This window comes from Brassica oleracea, chromosome C9 (assembly GCF_000695525.1).
Source record: "Brassica oleracea var. oleracea cultivar TO1000 chromosome C9, BOL, whole genome shotgun sequence".
In the NCBI taxonomy this organism is placed as follows: domain Eukaryota; kingdom Viridiplantae; phylum Streptophyta; class Magnoliopsida; order Brassicales; family Brassicaceae; genus Brassica; species Brassica oleracea.
In genome coordinates, this window is record NC_027756.1 from 33,155,441 (window position 1) to 33,176,868 (window position 21,428).

At 35.1% G+C, this 21,428-nt stretch overlaps 1 protein-coding gene and 2 pseudogenes across 1 annotated transcript; all 3 read left to right on the forward strand.

Annotated features, from left to right (window-relative positions):
* The first annotated feature begins 836 nt into the window (after positions 1–836).
* On the forward strand, positions 837–2,229 carry LOC106314821. Its single transcript, XM_013752640.1, has 7 exons — positions 837–915; positions 986–1,070; positions 1,167–1,320; positions 1,389–1,444; positions 1,649–1,772; positions 1,864–2,058; positions 2,170–2,229. Exons 1-7 carry the CDS (start codon positions 837–839, stop codon positions 2,227–2,229), a joined length of 753 nt encoding a protein of 250 aa, XP_013608094.1.
* Positions 2,230–5,411: 3,182 nt separating this feature from the next.
* LOC106314822 lies at positions 5,412–9,538 on the forward strand (annotated as a pseudogene).
* Positions 9,539–13,526: 3,988 nt separating this feature from the next.
* LOC106314823 lies at positions 13,527–17,724 on the forward strand (annotated as a pseudogene).
* The last annotated feature ends 3,704 nt before the right edge of the window (positions 17,725–21,428 follow it).

The following is a 21,428-nucleotide window of genomic DNA, read 5'->3' on the forward strand; positions in this document are numbered from 1 at the left end:
TGTGCTCTAATCACCTCCAAAACTCCAAACAATTCATCCAACACCTAGAAGATGAAAATGTACATGCAATAGACTCTAAATGTAAATAAATGTAAGGTTAATGCATGAATATATATGAAATAACAAAGCTAAAACTATACAAAATCACAACACATCAGTGCTCCACACCTGGAAACCATCCAATGCCAGCTTTGGTGAGAGTTTGGAAATCGTCTTATCAGACAAAAAGGTAATAACAAAATTTACATGCTGTCACATTTGTTTTGTACTAAATGCAAACGACTCATAAATTTTTTTAATATCGCAGGGCTGCAAGATCCATGCTACATGTAAGAAAAACTATCTGAAAACCTTGGGAGAAGAATTCAAAGTTGGTGAATGGAAGAAATTGTATAACTTTCAAGTGAGTGCAGCCTGCAAGCATTGCAGACCAACGCAGCACATGTACAAGATCACTTCATCAACCAGACGGTTATTAAACCCTCTGATTTCCAAAACGATGACATGTTTCTTTCATTAGCAGAATTTGATTCTGTTATGAGTGGAAAATTGGATAACGATATCTTAATTGGTAAGTATATGTTTCTTTTTTTTTAACTAGACATTGTTGGACAAGCTATTGAAATCTCCGAGATTCAAACAATCAAATGTGTTGGAAAGGATAAAAAAAAGATTGAAATTCAACTGAGAGACATCAGGTGATCAATTCCATATCTGTTTTTTTCCCTTAAACTCTCCTTTAATTGTTTCAAGAATTAAATTTTCAGAATATTTGACCTTTTTATTGTAGTGATCAACGCATACCATGTTGTTTGTGGGGTAACTTTGCTGAAGATATGGAATCTCATAGAGAAGAAGCCCAATTTGGAGTTGTTGTATGTTTGATCCGCTTTGCGAAGATTGGGGCGTTTAGAGGTAAATTTAGAGTTTTATATTTATAGTATATTAAGAGGATTTATTACTAATTTATTAAGAAAAATCTTAGGTAATCTCCAAGTCTCAAACTCATTTGATTCTTCGCAATTTGTGTTCAATCCTAACATAAAGGAAGCAAAGGATTTAAGAGAAGCGTAAGATTTTAATAACCTTTTTAAAGTTATATAGAATACAATATATTTATGTACTAATTTAATCGAGTGACTAATTTTAATTTTTATACATTGTAGTTTCAAATTTAATGACAATTCTATGAGCATTTTTGAGACAAGTGAAGACGGGAAAGATATTGTTACTCAAGCCAACAGTGGGACTGGACAGAAACTATCCAATTGGAAAGAATACGAAGATAAAAAATTATCTGAGCTATTGGGTTGCACACAGGTTTTTCATTGTCTTTTCTACGCTTATTTTGCATTCATTTGGGTAATATTGATGATTATTAATTACAGGTTGAGAAGTGCAAGGTTGTTGCTACAATCTATGCTATAGATACTGATTATGCATGGTATTATTTTGGATGTGATCTGTGTCAACACAGGACTTATAAAGTCCTCCAGGAAGATATAAACCATGACACCATATCCACGCCCTTATTTTGGTGTGAAAAATGCAAACAGAATGTGACAAATGTGGCACCAAAGTAATATTTCCTACTTATATGTTATATGTAGGTATACCAGTACGATCTTATTGTGTGATGTTACTATAGGTTTAGGCTTCATATGATGGCTAAGGATGATACAGCTGAAGCAAAATTTGTACTTCTTGATTGGATTGCATGGCCAGTTATAGGAGTAAAAGCCGAAAATATTCTGAATGGTTCTTTGGATGAGGTAATTTCTAGCGTATATCATTTAATTGGTGTACATGAATTTTTATCTTTTTCTCTAAATATTTATTTTTATGTTTGTTTGTTTCCTATAGGTTGAAGATCCTGAGTTATTGCCTGAGTGTAATACGGATCTCGTGGGAAAGACTTATAAGTTTGGTGTTACAATTGAAAAAGGTGCTGAGATTTTTAAGGTGCTTAAAGTCTGGTCAGTTTACAACACACTCATGGTTGATTCCCAGTCTGAAACCGCCTTGGAAAGGGAAACAATAGCTATCTCAGGCTCAGAGGTATTGTTCTGTAAATGAATTTTTAATACTTAGTAAAACTTTTAAGTTTATATTGGCATATTTGTGAAATATTATTTCCATGTTTTTACTAAATATTTGTCTACTTTCTAGGTGTCTCTATTAACTTACAGTGATGAAAGCTCTAGCAAGATGACAACTCCTTCAAAGTGAACAGTTGATGACATTGTTGACATTCCAGACAACACCTCGATATCAAAGATACGCCCTGTCAAAAGTATCAAGGTTGAGAAGATGACCAGTGAGGAGCTAAGCCTAAAGGAGAACTAAACTCTGCGTTTTTTAGTTCAACATTTATATTATTGATGTTTTTATTTTATTTTATTTAATAAGTGTTTACAAACACATGTGTTTTATGCTTTTGTTAGCCATGTTTGGGATTTTTAAACAATATTTATATCGTGAGATTTTCTAATAAAAACTTCACTTTGTTCCATAGCACTATTGCTAGCATATTGTCTATATTTGTTTATGATTCGATGACCAAGTTTCAAATTTGGATTTTTGAATAACAGAGAAATTTTGACACGTTAGTATCTAAGAGAAAGCTTGGAAAGAGATAGCTCACAGATGATTTTTTTTGTATCATCACCATGAATTTAAGTTATACCATTATAACTGTACTGCCAGTGCATTAAAAACAATGAACTAACAAAATATGTTGGAAATAATTTTTAGTTTGTTAAAACATAATATTTTGATTGATAGTTAAGCTTTTTGTGTAACTCTTTTTTCATATAATGAAATTTATATCATTAAATACGCGGAACTATTTTAAACTATAAGTAATCTTTTTAAAATCTATACTTAAGGTATTTAATATAAACAAAATAAGGGTTTTGCTGCAATTCGATAGAGTCAGATTAATAACCAACAAATCATCCTAAGACAAATGACACAGGGATGTTCTCCCATGGTCATTCATCTCAGAAAAGGAAACGTAAACAAGCTAATGATGAGAACGATAATTCTCAGGCCAGGAGTCAAAAAACAAATAGCAGCTTAGGAGTGGTGTTTGAAGATGTCACAAACATATCTCGCATACAGGGTAATTGTACTCTCTTACCCGGTCACTATATTAGACAGTATTCTACATGTTACTGTCCGTGCAATTATAGTATAGATTAGTGCATTGCTTTGAAGATTTATAGTGTCACTTTCATTTAATGCAGACAATGAATTCAGACTTAAAATTTCTCCAACAAAGAAGAACAGACTACATAGAAATGTTGGTTGTGAGTAAACAGAAAAACGTATATTACTATATTATTGGTTTTAAAAAACAAATCAATACATATGTTTGTTTACAGCAACAAGCCTCGGGATGCTTAAGAATAGAATTAGGCAAACACCAAGAAACCTAACAAGCAGCATTATTCAACACGGCATTGAGTCACAAATCACCCTTAAAAATCCGACTAAGTCAGCAACATGGGGTTATAATGATACAATTACTTCAGAAGGTTAAGTGTCATGTAGTTTCAGTGTTATCTAATTGGTAAATTGATTATACTGAAACGTTATATTTAATCTTTACAGATCAAGGACGGATTCTAACCTCAAATTCAGAGGTCGCGACACCACTCAAGCGACCTTTAGGCTATCAGAGGAAGATATCTCACATTCAGGATAATAATATGGCTCCTATCTCGATTGAAAATACACCACCAAGCAATCAGTCTACACCTTTTAAATCAATTTTTCGCAGAGTATTAAAGGATATCACTAACACACCTCAAAGTGTTGGATTTGGCTCGCAAGTGGTTCAAAACCGCACCATACCCTCTCACATGTATGGCACAAATTCTCAATCTCCATATGTAGCGTCGACAAGTATGGCTTCCTGAAACAGTAAGAGCATTCTATTTTTTTGTCAACTGTTATTTTTATATGGGAGATGCTTATTCATTCAAACTTATGTAATTTTTTCACAGATAAACGCAGAGGAGAATTCCATAGTCCACCTCAGGAGAGAAATAGATTTATCAGTTGTAAGTTTTATTATGAGTTATTGATATATTTTTGGGGTATATTGATTTATACATACATATGATGGACTTCTTATGTTATAGCCACAGAATCTGGAATACTGTGTACTCCAGGAGTTCTGTCATCATCTCGCTACGAACGGTTCAGCAGTGACCGAGGAAAAATCAGTTCACAATACCAGAACTCTACAATAAATTCAAGAAGATCAAATTATGAAACTACTGTTATTGAGCCTAAAAGGTTATTTGGAATTGATGATGTCAATTCAGGTGAAGGTATTTTATTTGGACGTACCTTAAATCTTTAATACAAATTATTTCAAAAAAAAATTAACTTCATTACTTTATGTATAATTTGGCAGATGTAGTAGAAGGCCAATATAATCAGAAATATGATCTAAGCACCGAAGAAAGTGATGCATATTCTTATCTTTCATCTCATGGTGCCCATATTTTCAATTCTGTAGAGAAGTTTGACTTTCAGGCCATAATTAAAAGAAAAAAAGCGCAGGATGCCAAAAAAGCAGAAAGTAAACTTAAAACTATTTCAAAAACAGGGCTGAAAATGATTGGTAATTTGTTAACAAATGTCCGTTTGTTGTTTCATTTTGTTTTACAAGGTCAGTGACAATTAACGTGTTGTATTTCTCTGTGTTTTACAGCTTATGTTGATGAGGGTAATCCTACTTACAAATGTGAGTATTGTAAGGCTAAAATGTGGTATGGTGAACGTCTAGACCGAAAGACGAGAACAAAGAAGAATCCTATTTTTTCTCTATGTTGTGGACAAGGCCAAGTCAAGCTGCCTATGTTGAGAGAAAGTCCGTTAGTTATAAAACAACTGCTTTATGGGAAAGATGAGAAAAGTCGTTACTACCACAAAAACTTAAGAGCATTGAACATGCTGTTTTCATTTACTTCTCTCGGTGGTAAGGTTGATCGCTCTATTCCTAATGGTGTTGGTCCAAAAACTTTTACATTGCAAGGGGAAAACTACCATTTGATGGGCAGTATGAAACCAGATCTTGGTGATTCAGCTAAGTTTACTCAGCTAGACATCAACGTCATTGAAAGCGAGGTTGATGATAGAGACTCGGTAATGAGGTATTGATGATAATTAACAATTATGAGCTAAAACTTATGTGTCCCTGACGTGTTTAATGATAAATTTTAATTTTATTTCCTTGCAGCAAGTACAACACAGAAGCAGATAAAGTGAAGAATCAGGCCATGCGAAAACAGATTATTGAGGATATCATCAAAGTTCTTGACGATGTTAATCCCTATGTGAAGCAGTTTAGGCAGGCACGTGAGAGATTGAGCATGGAACCTAATGAGAAGTTTCATATGAGGATTGTGAGTAATCGTGAGAAACATGGACGAACATATGATACTCCAACCGCGTCTGAAGTGGCTGCTTTAATTCCTGGAGACTTCAATTTGGAGCTGGATAGGCGTGACATTGTTTTACAAGAGAAACAGACTGGCTGCTTAAAAATGATTAGTGAGATACATCCTTCTTATCTTGCACTTCAGTATCCTCTTATTTTTACCCATGGAGAAGATGGATTCAGACTTGGAATTAAAAAAACGAGATTCTCCTGCTACTGATAAACTAAAGAGAAAGGATATAAGTATGAGGCAGTGGTTTGCTTTTTGTCTATTTGAGAGGGATGGCGAGTGTCAAACTCTTCTACACTCGAGGAGATTATTTCAGCAGTTTTTGGTTGATGCATTCACGACTATTGAGACTAACCGGCTCTGTTTTTTAAAGCTGAATCAGAAATGTTTGAGGTCTGACAGCTACGACTCAATTAAGCAGACTAAGAATGGAGGGAAAGTTGATATGAATGATCAAGGTGCTCGATTTGTTTTGTCTGCTTCTTTCACTGGTTCACCAAGATACATGAAGAATAACTATATAGATGCAATGGCCATTTGTAAACATTTTGGTTTCCCAGATCTGTTCATCACCTTTACATGCAACCCTAAATGGCCAGAAATTACAAGATATCTGATCCAGCGGAATTTGAATGCAGAGGATAAGCCATAAATCATTTCTCAAGTATTCAAGATGAAGTTGGATTCACTAATGACAGATTTGACTGACAATGAAATCTTAGGGAAAACAGTGGCATGTAAGTTATATTTTATTTATGTTGTTCACTATAAATATATGGTCGCATATGTTTAAATATTTCCTGACATGAAAATTGTTATTTAATGCAGCAATCTATATTGTTTAGTTCCAGAAACGTGGATTGCTGCATGCGCACATTTTGTTATTCATGCATCCCAGTTCTAAATTGTCTACGACTGACCATATTGACCAGACCATTTCAGCTGAGATTCCAGACAAAACAGAAGATCCAGATCTCTATGAAGTGATTAAAGACATGATGATTCATGGCTCTTGTGGAGTTGTCAATTTGAAATCACCATGTATGGAGAATGGAAAATGTTCTAAACTATTTCCAAAGGCATTTGCAACTAGAACCACTGTTAATAAAGAGGGCTTCCCAGTTTACAGGAGACGGGATAATGGTCACTTTGTTGAGAAGAAAGGTTTCAAGTGCGACAACAGATATGATATACCGTATAATAGAACACTGTCCCTTATGTACAGAGCTCATATTAATGTGGAGTGGTGTAATCAGTCTGGATCTATCAAGTACTTATTCAAGTACATCAATAAGGGACAAGATCGGATTACTGTTACGGTTTAGGCCCCAAAAGAAGGAGGATCATTGGAGAACAACGACGTGAACCAGAAAGCAAACCAAGAAAACAAAAATGAAATAAAAGATTTTTTTGATGGCAGGTACTTATTTTTATACTTCTGGTTTTTCAATGGTGTGATCTTAGTTAAAACATATGTTGTTATTAAACAGTTTATTTATTTCTTTGTCAGATACGTCTCTGCTTGTGAATCTTCATGGAGAACTCTTAAGTTTCCTATTCATTACAGATCAGTACCGGTTGAGAGAATTCAGTTTCATTTGCCAGGAAAGCAGATTATTATCTTTAAGGACGATGACACATATGAGGAAGTAACAAGTCGCATGTTGATTCAGAATACGTATATGATGGCTTGGTTTGAGTTGAACAAGGTTAGCTCTGTTGCTAGAAAGCTAACTTTAGCTGAAATTCCAACAAGGTTTATTTGGAACAAAAAAGATAGAAAATTGCAAGAAAGGAAAAGAGGTTTCAGCATTGGGAGAATTAACTATGCCCCCATGAAGTTTGAGGAAGCATATTTCCTACGTGTGTTGCTGAATATTGTTCGTGGACCAACATGCTTTGATGACATAAAGACCTTTAACCATGTGCTTTATCCTACGTACAAAGAAGCATGTTTTGCTCGTGGTTTATTAGACGGTGATCAAGAATACATTGATGATATTATCAGGTCAAGCTATTCGTGTTATGCATCCTGTCTGCGACATTCCTTTGCTGTCATGCTCATGTCCTTGACTTTATCAAAGCCAGAAAGCGTATGGGAAAATACATGGGAGTTTCTTTCAGATGACATTCAGTATAGGCAGAGGAAACATTTTAACAGACCAGGTTATTTATCCTTTCAATTCATCCGGTTTCCAGTTGACATGCTTTCAATATATTATGCATTGTTAGTTTTAACATACATCATTCATTTTTGCAGGGTTTTGTATAAGTGATGCTGAAAAAAAGAAGGAACCCTAATGGAGATTGAAAAGATTTTGAAAAGTAACGGAACTTCACTATCAAATTGGAAAAAAATGCCTAAACCCTTTCGCGATGTTACTGATAGTCAAATTTTTTTGATTCTTGATGAGCTGAGCTACAACCGTGAAGAGTTAAGGGAAGAACATGATAGAGACATCTTAAAGATGACTGATGAGCAGAGGAAAATTTACAAGGAAATTATGGATGCAGTTATAGGAAAGAGAGGCGGTGTTTTCTTCGTTTATGGATTTGGTGGGACTGGAAAGACGTTTTTGTGGAGATTATTATCTGCTGCTATTAGATCCAGGGGTGAGATTGTGCTGAATGTTGCCTCAAGTGGTATTGCTTTGCTTCTGTTACAAGGAGGAAGGACTGCGCATTCTAGATTCGGTATACCAATCAATCCTGATGAGTTCTCTCTGTGTAATTTGCCACCAGGGACTGATGCTGCTAATTTGGTTAAAGAAGCCTCACTAATAATTTGGGATGAAGCGCCGATGATGAGCAAGCATTGTTTTGAGTCATTGGATAGGAGCTTAGTAGACATTATGAGGAGTACAGAAAAGAAGCCATTTGCTGGCAAAGTTGTTGTCTTAGGTGGGAATTTCAGGCAAGTATTGCCTGTTATTAATGGTGGATCGAGGGCTGAAATTGTGTTGAATTCTCTAAATTACTCTTATCTGTGGAGACATTGCAAAGTGCTGAAACTAACAAAGAATATGAGGTTGTTGTCGACTGATTTGACTGCAGAAGAGCTAAAAGAACTTGAAGCATTTTCGCAGTGGATATTGGATGTTGGAGATGGAGTAGCTGGGGAGCCTAATGTTGGTGATGCACTAAACACAATTCCAGATGAGTTTCTGATTATGGATACAAATGATCCTATAGAAACCATTAGCAAAGAAGTTTATGGAGATGCAACAGCTCTGCAGCAGCAGAAAGATCCTATTTTTTTTCAAGAGAGAGCTATTATATGCCCGACAAATGAGGAGAACAATATAAATCAGCATATGTTGGATACACTTGATGGTAATTACATTTTGATCGCAGAATTTTTGGTTATCGGTTTGTTTTTAACATTTTAACTCAAGTACAAATTTGTTTGAATTTCAGGTGAGGAGATAATCTATTTAAGCTCTGACAGCATAGACCCATCTGATACACGATCTGTTAATGATCAAGCTCTCACACCAGATTTTCTTAACAGTATCAAGGCATCAGGTTTACCAAATCATAATCTTAGGTTGAAAATTTAATGTCCTGTCATGTTGCTGAGGAATATTGATCATGTTGGAGGATTGATGAATGGAACTAGATTGCAGATTATAGATATGTCAGATTTCTGTGTCAAGGTGAGAATTATTACATGAAAGAAAGTTGGTGATGTTGTTTTAATTCCGCGACTGTCCATTACTCCATCAGACAATAAGTTGCAATTCAAGATGAGGAGAAGACAGCTTCCAATATCAGTGGCCTTTGCTATCACGATAAATAAAAGTCAGGGGCAATCTCTCTCACATGTTGGAATATTTCTACCGCGACCAGTGTTTTCTCACGGACAACTCTATGTTGCTATCTCTAGGGTCACATCCAAAAAAGGTTTGAAGATTTTGATTGTTGATGAGGATGGAAAGCCTCAGAAACAAACAAGAAATGTTGTTTTAATCTCTGAGTTCATTTTTTATCCTATACTATGTTTGTTTTTATTTCACAGACAGGTTCTTGTCTTTCACAGCATTAGCGTGTGTGATTACGCTCAGACAATGTGAACTTTAGGATCTCCAAAGTTCAGTATGAAATAAACATTTTCATCTTACATTTTATAGTTCAAAATTAAAGCAAATGTGATGATCATGTCAAACTATAGCAAACATCAAACATCCGTATGTTCCATTTTCCTATCTATCCAGACTCAGTTCCATTCCTAAAGAAGTAATAATATTAAAGTTTCATTCCTAATACAGTACTAATACGATATACGTAGTACATTACCTTATTTACGTAATAAACTGTTTCATAGCCATGTCTTATCTCAGCACGTCATCTCCATATCTCCTTTGTTGTTTATTGCGTATATAAACTGTTGAAAAAAATAAACATTATCAGTTTAACAACCCTGTAAATAGTTACAATTTGTACCTTTGAAGTATTGAGTTTGACATTGTATCTACACTTATGGATACTATAGGGTCCATGCTATTGAGCAAATATACTTATCTTCTGTCGGTATAAGCTGTATTTCACCACGCCTTTCCATTTTATAGCAATTAAAGTATTTCCTCACTGGATCCAACTTCTAAAACAGATTAAAAAAAGAATTAGATATGTATTTGCTTTCTTCTTCATTAATCCTTTAAACAGAACGAGATTGGAAAGAAAGACACATGTGAGTTTTTGATCAATTACCCTTTGCGATCTGATGCAGTTCTTCTGTCGGAGCTCTCGCCATCTTCATATCTTATCAAAATCGAACCAGTATACCAATATATGAGTTTGTATGTCTCGGCTCCGCTTCTGTTTTATCAGGTCCATACCATTAAATCTATTGGACCTAACTTGCTAATCAAATAAATAACCAAACAACATCTCATTAAAAAGCCATTTGAAATCATCAATCAATAAAGTATGGAAAATATATAACTTACTTTATTTTGTCGGATTATGCTAAAAGTCTTCAATATGTATGGTTAAATCAAAATTATCACGAATCTGAACCATCGGTGATGCCTTTTTGATGTACTTTGTTAACACCTTCAGCTATACCAAAGCATGTAAAAACAAACCAGAGTAAGAGTACAAATAAACCATTTACGAAACTAGAAATCTTTGATCAAAACAAAAACTTACAGATCGAGCCCATTATTGGATGCATGTTTGAACGATTAATTGTCTTTCTTTCTTCGAACTGAAAAGAATATGATTCGTCTAATTTTTTTCCAGATTCTTCGCATTGTGTAGATCTTTGAATAGTCTATCGGTTCCTTTTTTTTAAGGACATGACTTTCTGGATTTTTTTATCTGGATAACCCTAAGCTATTTAACTTTCAGACCACAACTTTTTTAATTATTTAATACAGACAAGGGAGTATGGTAAACGGTCCAAGAAGGCATTACTATTGTTAGCCAATTTCGTATTATCCAATCCAATTTAAATAAAACATTTATTAAGTATATATATTTTATAAAAAAGTGACATACGGTCACAAGCCCAAATACAATATTCAAAATAATCGGTAGTATTATTGTCCATTTTTATTTAAATTTATATTGATAAACCATATTAATAAAACTACCAAATTAAGGTTTATTAATACAAAATTAATATAAAAATGAAGAAGCATAGGAATATCAATTATTATATTTAGTTTAAAAATTACATTATATTATTAAAATATACTCATAAAGTAAACATGGACTGTACCGAATATAAAAAAATTATCCAAACAAAACCGATAACTAAAAAATGAAATGAAACCAAACTCTTAAATCACTTTGCAGTTTATATATATTTTGAACCAAAAATCGTCTCATACGTAAACAAAACGTCCATGTCTAAACATATTAGAGAACAACCAAAAAGATTAATAACGTTTTTTTAAAAAATAACTGCGCTTTCTAATATAGATTGTCCTTTATAAGTAAAGTTAGGTTCTAATTTAGGTTCATGTCAGTAAGGTTAATTCAGTGTTTTTAACTCGGTTCATAAATGGGTCTTAACATCCCAGCCCCAATAACTTGAAAACTGAATTAACCTAACTGACATGAACCTAAATTTCGAATATCCATCACTATGAGAAGTTAAAATAAAATATTCTCAGTTAAATATCTTAAACTCAAATATTAAAATTCAGATCAGAAAAATTAGTAACTTTTAAATCAAAAATTTAACTAAAATGTTATCCCGCGCTTTCAAAGCGCGGGTCAAAATCTCTTTATAGTTGCACAAAAATTACATCCCTATGCCACTGCCATCTAAACTACGTCGTTTTACTTCGTCTGTTTTTACTCCAAATTCGTTGACACATTACAACTAATATTACCTTCTATTTTACCCAACACGTTATATTAGTTTGGACTTACAAATTGTAAATGGCCCAGACACACTTATTTTGGTATATGCGTATATTATTCTCCTTAAAGATCATATTAGGTTAGATTTTGCATACAATATCGTAACTAATTCGACATCTTTCCTTCCATACGACAAACAATTCCAAAAACTACTCCTAAATTTACGAAATTAAAAAAACAAATCAACAAAAAATATTTTTTCCTAATTCTACGCAGTCAGCATTTAAAAAAGGGATCTAATAACTTGGTAACCAAGTAATGCTTATCTCTAAAGATCGAATATTCTCTTTTCCCTATTAGATAAAAAATAATGAATGTACATTAAATAATTTTACAAAGATTTTGCCATTGATTCTGCGTTTAAATTATAACTACCAAAATTTACCATTTAATTATTACAAATTAACCTAACGGGATCTCATTTGATATCACAACTATATATATCTCATCATCTATTCTCGAAATCATATCAAATCAAAGAATTAGAAAAACCTCAAGATGTCTAAGATGACGACATTTGTTCCTCTCACAAAACTCAGGCCATTCAAAGACAACTGAAGAATTCAAGTGAATTGTTTACATTCATGGAAGCAAAACACACTTTTTGCAGGTGATACTTTCGAGATGGTGTTAGCAGATCAATGGGTAAGTTTTGTAACACACGTTTCTTCCTTCCATTGAACTACTAATGTCACAAATCTATCTAATAAGACTGTGTTTTTCTTAGGGTAACAAGATCCATGCTACTAGCAAACGATCTCTCATGCAACGGATTCAACGTGTCTTACCTTTAGATTCATGGGGAGTTATTGAACACGTTACCGTCACTCCAGCTGGTGGTCAATATCGAACTACCAACTACAAATACAAGATGGTTATAGCAGAAGACGCTGTGCTATCAAGATCAGATTTAGTTGATGATAGAATTTTCCTATCTCTTGCTAATTATGAAGAAATTGAAAATGGAACCAAAAAACCAGCTTTCCTCATTGGTAATCTCAGTTTCTGTTATATTCATATTGTTTTAAATCATTTATGTTAGTTGATATAAGTCGTTACCTAGGACTACAACTGTTCTCATTGTGGTGCTATCATGTGGTATGGAGAACGGCTAAACAAGCAGAGAAACACAAAGAATCCTACATTTTCATTATGTTGTATGCAAGGACAAGTGAAATTGCCGTTGTTGAAGGAACCACCAACAGTTTTAAAAAATCTCTTGCAAGGAGATGATCCAAGAAGCAGACATTTTCAAAAACATATAAGGCCCTACAATATGGTTTTTTCCTTCACTTCTCTTGGTGGAAGAGTAGAGAGGTCTCTGAAAAAAGGTAGAGGCCCTGATATGTTTCAGCTTCAAGGAGAAAATTATCATTTATTGGGTGCTGGTATCACACCACGTGAGTTGATATGGAGAATGAAGTTGAAAATAGAGCAAAATGTTTAAGGTATAATGTTTTGTATTACCCGCAAACTGTGCTTTTAATAGTTTAGATTACTAACATTGTTCTTTTTATATTTTTTGATAGCTTGGGTAAACAGAAAATTCAGGTCAAGAAAAAGGATCATCTCAGAAAAGATATTATATAGACTTTGATGAAGATGTTGAATGAAGTCAATCCATATGTTAAAAAGTTTAGATCAGCAAGGGACCGCTTCAACACAGATCCTGAAAATTCTTTTCATATGAGGATTGTTAGTGAGAGGTTAAAGGATGGAAGGACATATAACACACCCACAGCTTCAGAGGTTGCTGCGCTGATTCCTGGAGATTTTAGTCTTGATATGGACAGAAGGGATATTGTTCTACAAAAGAGTTCAGGAAAACTACTGAGAATAAACGAGATTCATGCTTCCTATCTTGCACTCAGTATCCTCTTTTGTTTACATATGGTGAAGATGGATTCAGACTTGGTATTAAGAAAGGAGCAACAGAAAAGACGAAAAAACAGAAGAAGCCTAATATCAGTATGAGGCAATGGTTTGCTTTTCGCCTCCATGAGCGTAAGAACGAATCTCATTCTCTCGTACATTCTAGAAGGATATTTCAGCAGTTTGTGGTGGATGCCTTCACCACGATTGAGTCTAATCGTTTAAAATATTTGAAGGTGAACCAGCCTTCTTTGTCAGATAGCTATGACTCTATTAAAGAGTCTGAGAACGCAAGAAAAGTGGATATGAACGAGCAAGGAACTGAGTTTACATTACCAGCTTCATTCGTAGGGAGTCATAGATATATGAAGAGTTGTTACTTGGATGCTATGGCAATATGTAAGCATTTTGGATTCCCTGATTTTTTTCATCACTTTCACATGTAATCCCAAATGGCCTGAGATCATAAGATATGTTAAGGCGAGGAAGCTAAAGGCTGAAGACAGATCAGACATTATCTGTAGGATTTTCAAGATCAAACTTGATTCATTGATGGATAATCTAACCAAAAAAATATATTGGGAGAGACACAGTCATGTAAGTTAAACCTGTCTAATCTGTATATTTATAGGAGATTCCATACGTTTGAATTTATATAAATTATGACTAAAATGTTATTTTTAAACAGCTATGTACACAATTGAGTTCCAGAAACGGGGTTTGCCACATGCTCACATTCTCTTATTCATGAAGAAGTTAAAGAAGCCTACAACGGACGATATTGACGACATCATTTCTGCAGAGATTCCTAACAAGAAGGAAGAACGAGAACTGTATGAGGTCATTAAATATATGATGATTCATGGTCCATGTGGACGAGCTAATACTAATTCTCCATGTATGGAGAATGGCCGTTGCTCTAAGTCATATCCTAAATCATTTTCTGAGAAGACCACTATTAATAAAGAAGGATTTCCGGTTTACAAGAGGCGTGAGCAGTCAGAGAACTTTGTTATGAAGAATGGAGTGAGATGTGACAATCGGCATGTCATTCCTTATAACAGGAAGTTATCTCTTCTTTACAGAGCTCATATCAACATCGAGTGGTGCAACCAAGTTGGGTCTATAAAGTATTTATTCAAATACATTAATAAAGAACAGGACCGTGTCACAGTTACTGTTGAACCACCAGACCACATTGTTGCAAGTGAGTTAGGAGATGTTGAGCTTAATAAAGAGAATCTTGATAAGAAAAGGAATGAACTCAAGGAATTCTTCAATTGCAGGTAATATTACCATTGTTGTTCTTTATAGTATACCAGTTCATTAATTAAGCTGCGATTTTTATCTATATGTTTTTTTTTCAGATACGTGTCAACATGTGAAGGAACATGGAGAGTATTCAAATTTTCTATTCACTATCGATCAACTGCTGTTGAGAAGCTTAGTTTCCATCTCCCCGGAAAGCAAGTTGTTACATTCAGACGGAAAGACAAATTGAAAGCAATTGTCACCCGGAAGCTCATTCAAAATACAATGTTCTTAGCTTGGTTTGAGTTGAACAAGATTGACTCCTTCGCAAGAACATTGACCTATGCTCAGATCCCAAGCTTCTATACTTACGACAAAAGGTCAAAGAAGTTCAACAGGAGGAAACGGGGATTTGCTTTGGGGAGGATTAACTATGCTCCTAGGACCCAGGAAGATGCTTATTACTTGTGTGTATTGTTGAATGTTGTCAGGGGACCCACGAGTTATGAGGACATTAAAACATACCAAGATGTTCTCTATCCGAGCTACAAAGAAGCATGTTCTGCTCGTGGGTTATTAGATGATGATCAGGAGTACATTGATGACATAGTAAGAAGAAGTTTTGAGAGCACAACAAGTGAGCTACAGAAAGTGTTTGTTATGATGCTTATGAGTAACACTTTATCTAAGCCAGAGTCAGTATGGGAAAACACTTGGATGTTTTTGTCTGAAGATATCGAGCACTCAAGGAGAAGGAATTTTAATAGACCAGGTATGTTTTTAGATTTAGCAGAGATTGTTCAATTTAGCTACATGAATTTACGTTTCCAGTCTTATAATTTTTTTTTCTTTCTTGCCTTTTTCATATTCATTATAGGTCTGATGCTGAGTGATGACGACAAAAAGAAGTATGCTTTATTTGAGATTGAAAAAATCTTGAAACGATATGGAACTTCTCTCGCAAAATTTGATTCTATGCCTAGACCGCCAAAGACAAGTAGCCACGATGAAAATGTCTTGGTGCTAGACGAACGCAGCTAGACGAACGCAGCTATGAGCGTTCTGCTTTGTTAGAGACTCTTCGAAGAGATCTTCCGAAGATGACTTGCGAGCAAAGAAAGATATATGAGGAGATTCTTTCTGCTGTTAATAAAGGAGATGGTGGAATGATTTTTGTTAGTGGTTTTGGTGGAACAGGGAAAACTTTCCTATGGAAATTGCTTTCTGCAGCTATCAGATCTAGAGGAGATATTGTTCTAAACGTGGCTTCGAGCGGCATTGCATCACTGTTGTTGTCTGGTGGTCGGACAGCACATTCCAGATTCGGCATTCCTCTAAATCCAGACGAGTTTTCTTCATGTACTATGAAGCATCGAAGTGACCAAGCTAATTTAGTGAAAGCCTCATTACTTATCATCTGGGATGAAGCGCCTATGATGAGCAAGCATTGTTCTGAGGCTTTGGATAAAAGTTTATCTGATATTGTTCGGAAACACGACACACAACCATTCGGTGGAAAGGTTATCGTGTTTGGTGGTGATTTTAGGCAGGTTTTTCCTGTTATAAATGGTGTTGGTAAAGCTGAAATAGTTATGGCCTCACTTAACTCATCCTATCTTCGGACGCACTGCAAAGTTCTTAAGCTCTCCAAGAATATGAGATTGCTATCAGCAGGATTATCACCAGCAGAGGCAAAGGATCTTCAAGAATTTCCAGAGTGGATATTAAAAGTTGGTGATGGTAAACTTTCAGAGCCTAATGATGGTGAGGCAGAGATAGAAATTCCCTCTGAATTTTTGATTACAGATTGTAATGATCCTATAGAAGCAATCAGCGAAGAGATTTATGGCACAGCAACTTCATTGCATGAAAAGAAAGAGGCCAAGTTTTTTCAAGAGAGAGCTATCCTCTGTCCAACTAACGAGGATGTTAATAAAGTTAATGAATATATGTTGGACAAGCTAGAAGGTAAATTGCGCTATTTTCATCTATTGATTTCTCTTTCTTTGTATTTGACTCTTATTCTCCAAATATATGTTTCTATTTCAGGTGAGGAAAAAACTTATAACAGTGCTGATAGCAATGATCCCTCTGATACAAGTGCTGTAAACAATGAAGCTCTTAGTGCTGATTTTCTAAACACAATTAAAGTTCATGGTTTACTATACCATAGTCTTAGATTAAAGGTTGGTTGTCCTGTTATGGTTCTGAGAAACATAGCTCCTACTGATGGCTTAATGAATGGGACGAGACTGCAGATCACTCAGCTAATGGATTTTATGATTCAAGCTAGGATTATAACAGGAGTGAGGATTGGGGAGATAGTTAATATTCCTAGATTGTTAATAACCCCTTCTGACACCAGATTGCCTTTCAAAATGAGGAGAAGGCAACTGCCTCTTGCTGTGGCTTTCGCAATCACAATCAACCAAAGTCAAGGGCAATCACTATCTAAAGTAGATCTTTATCTACCAAGACCTGGCTTTTCACATGGTCAGTTATATGTTGCTGTTTCTAGAGTGACTTCCAAAAAGGGATTGAAAATTCTGATTTTAGATGAAGATGGCAAACCACAGAAACAAACTAAGAATGTAGCTGAGGTAATACAGTATGTCTATTTCGAAGTTTTGATGTTTTTTCAGCATATGTTTGGATGCGTTATTTCCAATCTGTTTTCTTCTGAAAGAAAGTACAGACTAATACTAAAATGATTTTCTACTTTTGATCTTTGCAGGTATCGCATGTTATCTGTGGTGGATGAAAGCTTGCTGGTTCACTAAGTTCTATTTTTGTTATGCAAACAACATTTTTTTATACCAAGTCATTCATTTCAATAAGACTGTTATATTTTTCATTTAGACAAACGCATGCATTTTGTTTGGTCATTTTAAACCATATCTAAATAAAGCTGTTGTTATATAAGACAAACATCACTGAGGCATTTTTTTCTCAAACATCTTAACTAAAACCAGGGTTCCCTAATCTAAAAACCAATTTCTATACTGTCCTATTTTTTTCACCTTACGAAATAGCTAGAGTAGATCAGTAATTACTAACCGTAATATAACTCTGTTGTCCTGTAAACATTGTAATCTGCTTTTGCATCTTCATAACTGGTACTTGGTTCTCTCCAGGAAGCTTCAATGTCCATTTTCTGGCAAATACAAAGTTAGTCCTACCAAGAAAGATTTTCTAATAGCAGTTTAAGGCAGTAACATGACCCTACGTTCCTATCAGCATTAAAATGTATGATGTTTTTAACGAACCGTGAGCATAAAACAATATAAAAATATATTTGAGTGAATCAAGCATTACAGAAGAAACCAATTTAATCTTTTATCTGCCATAAATGAACAAACTAACATTCACTTTTTAAAGCTTTTGTGTCCTTTTAAACTTCTGTGTCCATTGTCTAGAAAATACACAGTTTATTCCTACTGAGAAAGCTAATATCCCTATCGGAAGAAAGCAATTTAATCTACGTATGCCATCACGGAGGAAAGGAAAGACATTATTCTAACCTTGCACTTATTCTATATTGTCCTATTTTTTTCACCTTACGAAATAGCTACGTTAGATCAGTAATTACTAACCGTAATTTCTCTGTTGTCCTTTATACATTGTAGTCTTCTTTTGCATCTTCATAACTGGTACTTGGTTCTCTCCATCTCTAATATGAACCTACACATTTTTGATCCGGAGTCAGTATCAGCTCATTGTACTGAATCCATAGGATTTAATTAAACAATTACGACACAATCAAATCATAAAATAAATATGTACATTGAACATTATCTAACGGATTAGTGTGTCAGCCTGAGCTTCCCTTTGTTATTTGATGTTACAACTCATCTCTCTTTCTCCTTCACCATGTCTCAGCCTGAGCTTCTCTCTGAAAAAGAACATGTACATTGAACATTTAAAGCAGTTGTTGTTCTATATTACTAATATATCAAGCCAGAACAACGAAATTTATTAATCGTGAATTTAAACAGAACTGAATCAATCGGACATCTCTAAGGGACATAATGTCTATGATCTTCATGTTTAATCAGAACTATAATAAATAAGACATATCGATTGCACGCATGCTTTTTTACTAAATCTTCTTTGTTCTCAAACTTGAGAAAGAAATTGTTTTACAAGAAGATGACTGGAACAAGCTTGAGATCAAGATGATTTCGGAACTCTTTGTTTCAATTCAGGTTATATTCCACCAAATCTAAACTCATTCCATCCTACTCTTGAGCTATAGAATTTGATTTACATTTCTTCTTTGTTATATCATACAAAACTATTTTATTAAATGAGTTGTTGACGAAGTGATCAAGTACTGTAATGAAGCATTCCGTGAACAAAGCAGAGCGTATACTGAGTCTTTACAGGTCTTCATGATTAAACCGGGGTCGAGCTACATCTATCCGATAGAAAGCTCTTCGTATGACCCCTTCAGTTGATTTTTAAAACCATCAGAACACAGAATCTAGAACAACAAATGAAGAAAAATAATTTCAACCTAAATCTCCAAAATCGTACATGTTTGCAAAATCTGCTGTAGTTGTCAATAGATCTATCCTCTGTCCTCTTTTGAGAGAGAAATTCACCCACTATTTAGGAACATATCGCCAGAAGGCGGACGGCACCGAGAGAGAGATCTAGAAGAACGGAAACTAAAAAGTCGTACAAGTAAAACTGTTTCTGTTTCTTTTCCCGGAAAAAAAAAATTCTCTGGGCTTCGGTTAATGTTTAAAGCCCACTAATTTAAAAAAAAAAATTGTCTATTTCAATTCATCAAAATGGCCTTTGTAAATATAATTGTGCAGATCAATACTTTTTGTCAATGTTTTTTGGGTATAATTTTCCATAACCTTTAATTTTTACTGTTAAATTTTTTTTTTAAAGATCAATCAAATGTAACTTTTAAAAATAATTTATCACACAAATTTTATAGTATAATTTAATAAAACACACCCAATCTAAACAAAATACTCTAATATTTTACACTTAATTGCTTAATTAAGTTTACATAAAAATCTAAATTGTTTAATTTACTCTAAGATCAAAACTAATCAACTTAATTGTTTAATTTACCAAGTAAAGGTGAAAAAAATACAATTGAAAAAGAATGCATTTTAAAATTCGACACTAAGCAAAATGAACAAGATACACTATATATCAGAACTCAATAACTTATGAAACATTAACCTACAAGTCTACAACTAACAAAAATATATAATTCTGTAAAATATACTTTCGACAAAATTCTCGTTTATTCCGGCTTCTTTCAAACCGGCTGAATGAAATTGAATCGGTTTGGTCGATAAGTTACGCTTTTGTCCGTGTCCCTAAATCGGTTTGGAGGGTTTTCAGACGTACAGGGAAAAGGAACGATTCAAGTAGTGATAATTCGGAGTGCCAAAGCTATGAGATTTGCTCCGCCTCTTATCCTGAGAACTTCTTTATTCCACAGCCCATACGAGTTCGTGTTTTCTTCTGCGAACGAGACTTTTCTGGTCTCAGCAGAGATAGAAATTGCTCTTACAGAGAGATGTTGAGAAGTGGGCTCTGTAGGAGATGGATTACATCCCTCCACAAGGCTCATCGAATAACAGGCCCTAATCCAGCAAGTTGATTAGTTTGGTCGGCTCGGCGGCTAAACACGTCAGCTCGACCTTAGAGTACTTTTAGCCGGTCGAGTAAGCCGACCGAAAGTACCTGGCTTGGAGGGAACTTTGTCCAGGCCCGCATGCTCGGCCTCTCGCATCAAGGCCCAAAGAGGTACGACATTAGGGAATCAAGGACAGAAGACCTATAAAAGGGGGAGAGGAAGCAACAAGAAGAGGACTTTTGGGATTTTACACACTAAGCGGCTAGATCTTGGGTTTTAGCGATATCTTTGATCTTGTTGCTCTCTCACTTTCCTGTCACTCTTGTAACCCTTCAGTTCAAATCTAATAAAACGTCTTTAGTCATCCCATTTCTGACTTCTTTCAATCTAGTCGACTGAATCCCGTTCAAACAATTGGCGCCCACCGTGGGGCAGACTAAAGTAACGTTCTAGATCTACATGGTTCAAGACGACGCCACCTTCGGTGCTACGGGCGGAGAACCAACCCCTACGCCCGAAGCCGCGCCACCCATCACCGTAGATTTCATGAGCTCTATCATGGCTCGACTCGCTCATCAAGACGAAGTCCAAAAAATGACAAACGACCAACTAGCTGCTTTGGTCGCGGCACTCACAACCCCTGATGGCCAAACGAGCCGTCCCCAGCATTTAGCAGATACGTCGTCGCCTCTTTAACACAAACCCAACGGCGACCGGAGGCGACCACGTCTCAGACGACTCGGAGCCTAATGAAACCCTTCTCGCCGACACCCCCCCAGTAGGCTCAGATCTCGCAACCATGCGCGAGATCGCCGAGCTCAAACTCAGCTTCCAACAAATGAGCGAGAAGATCCATC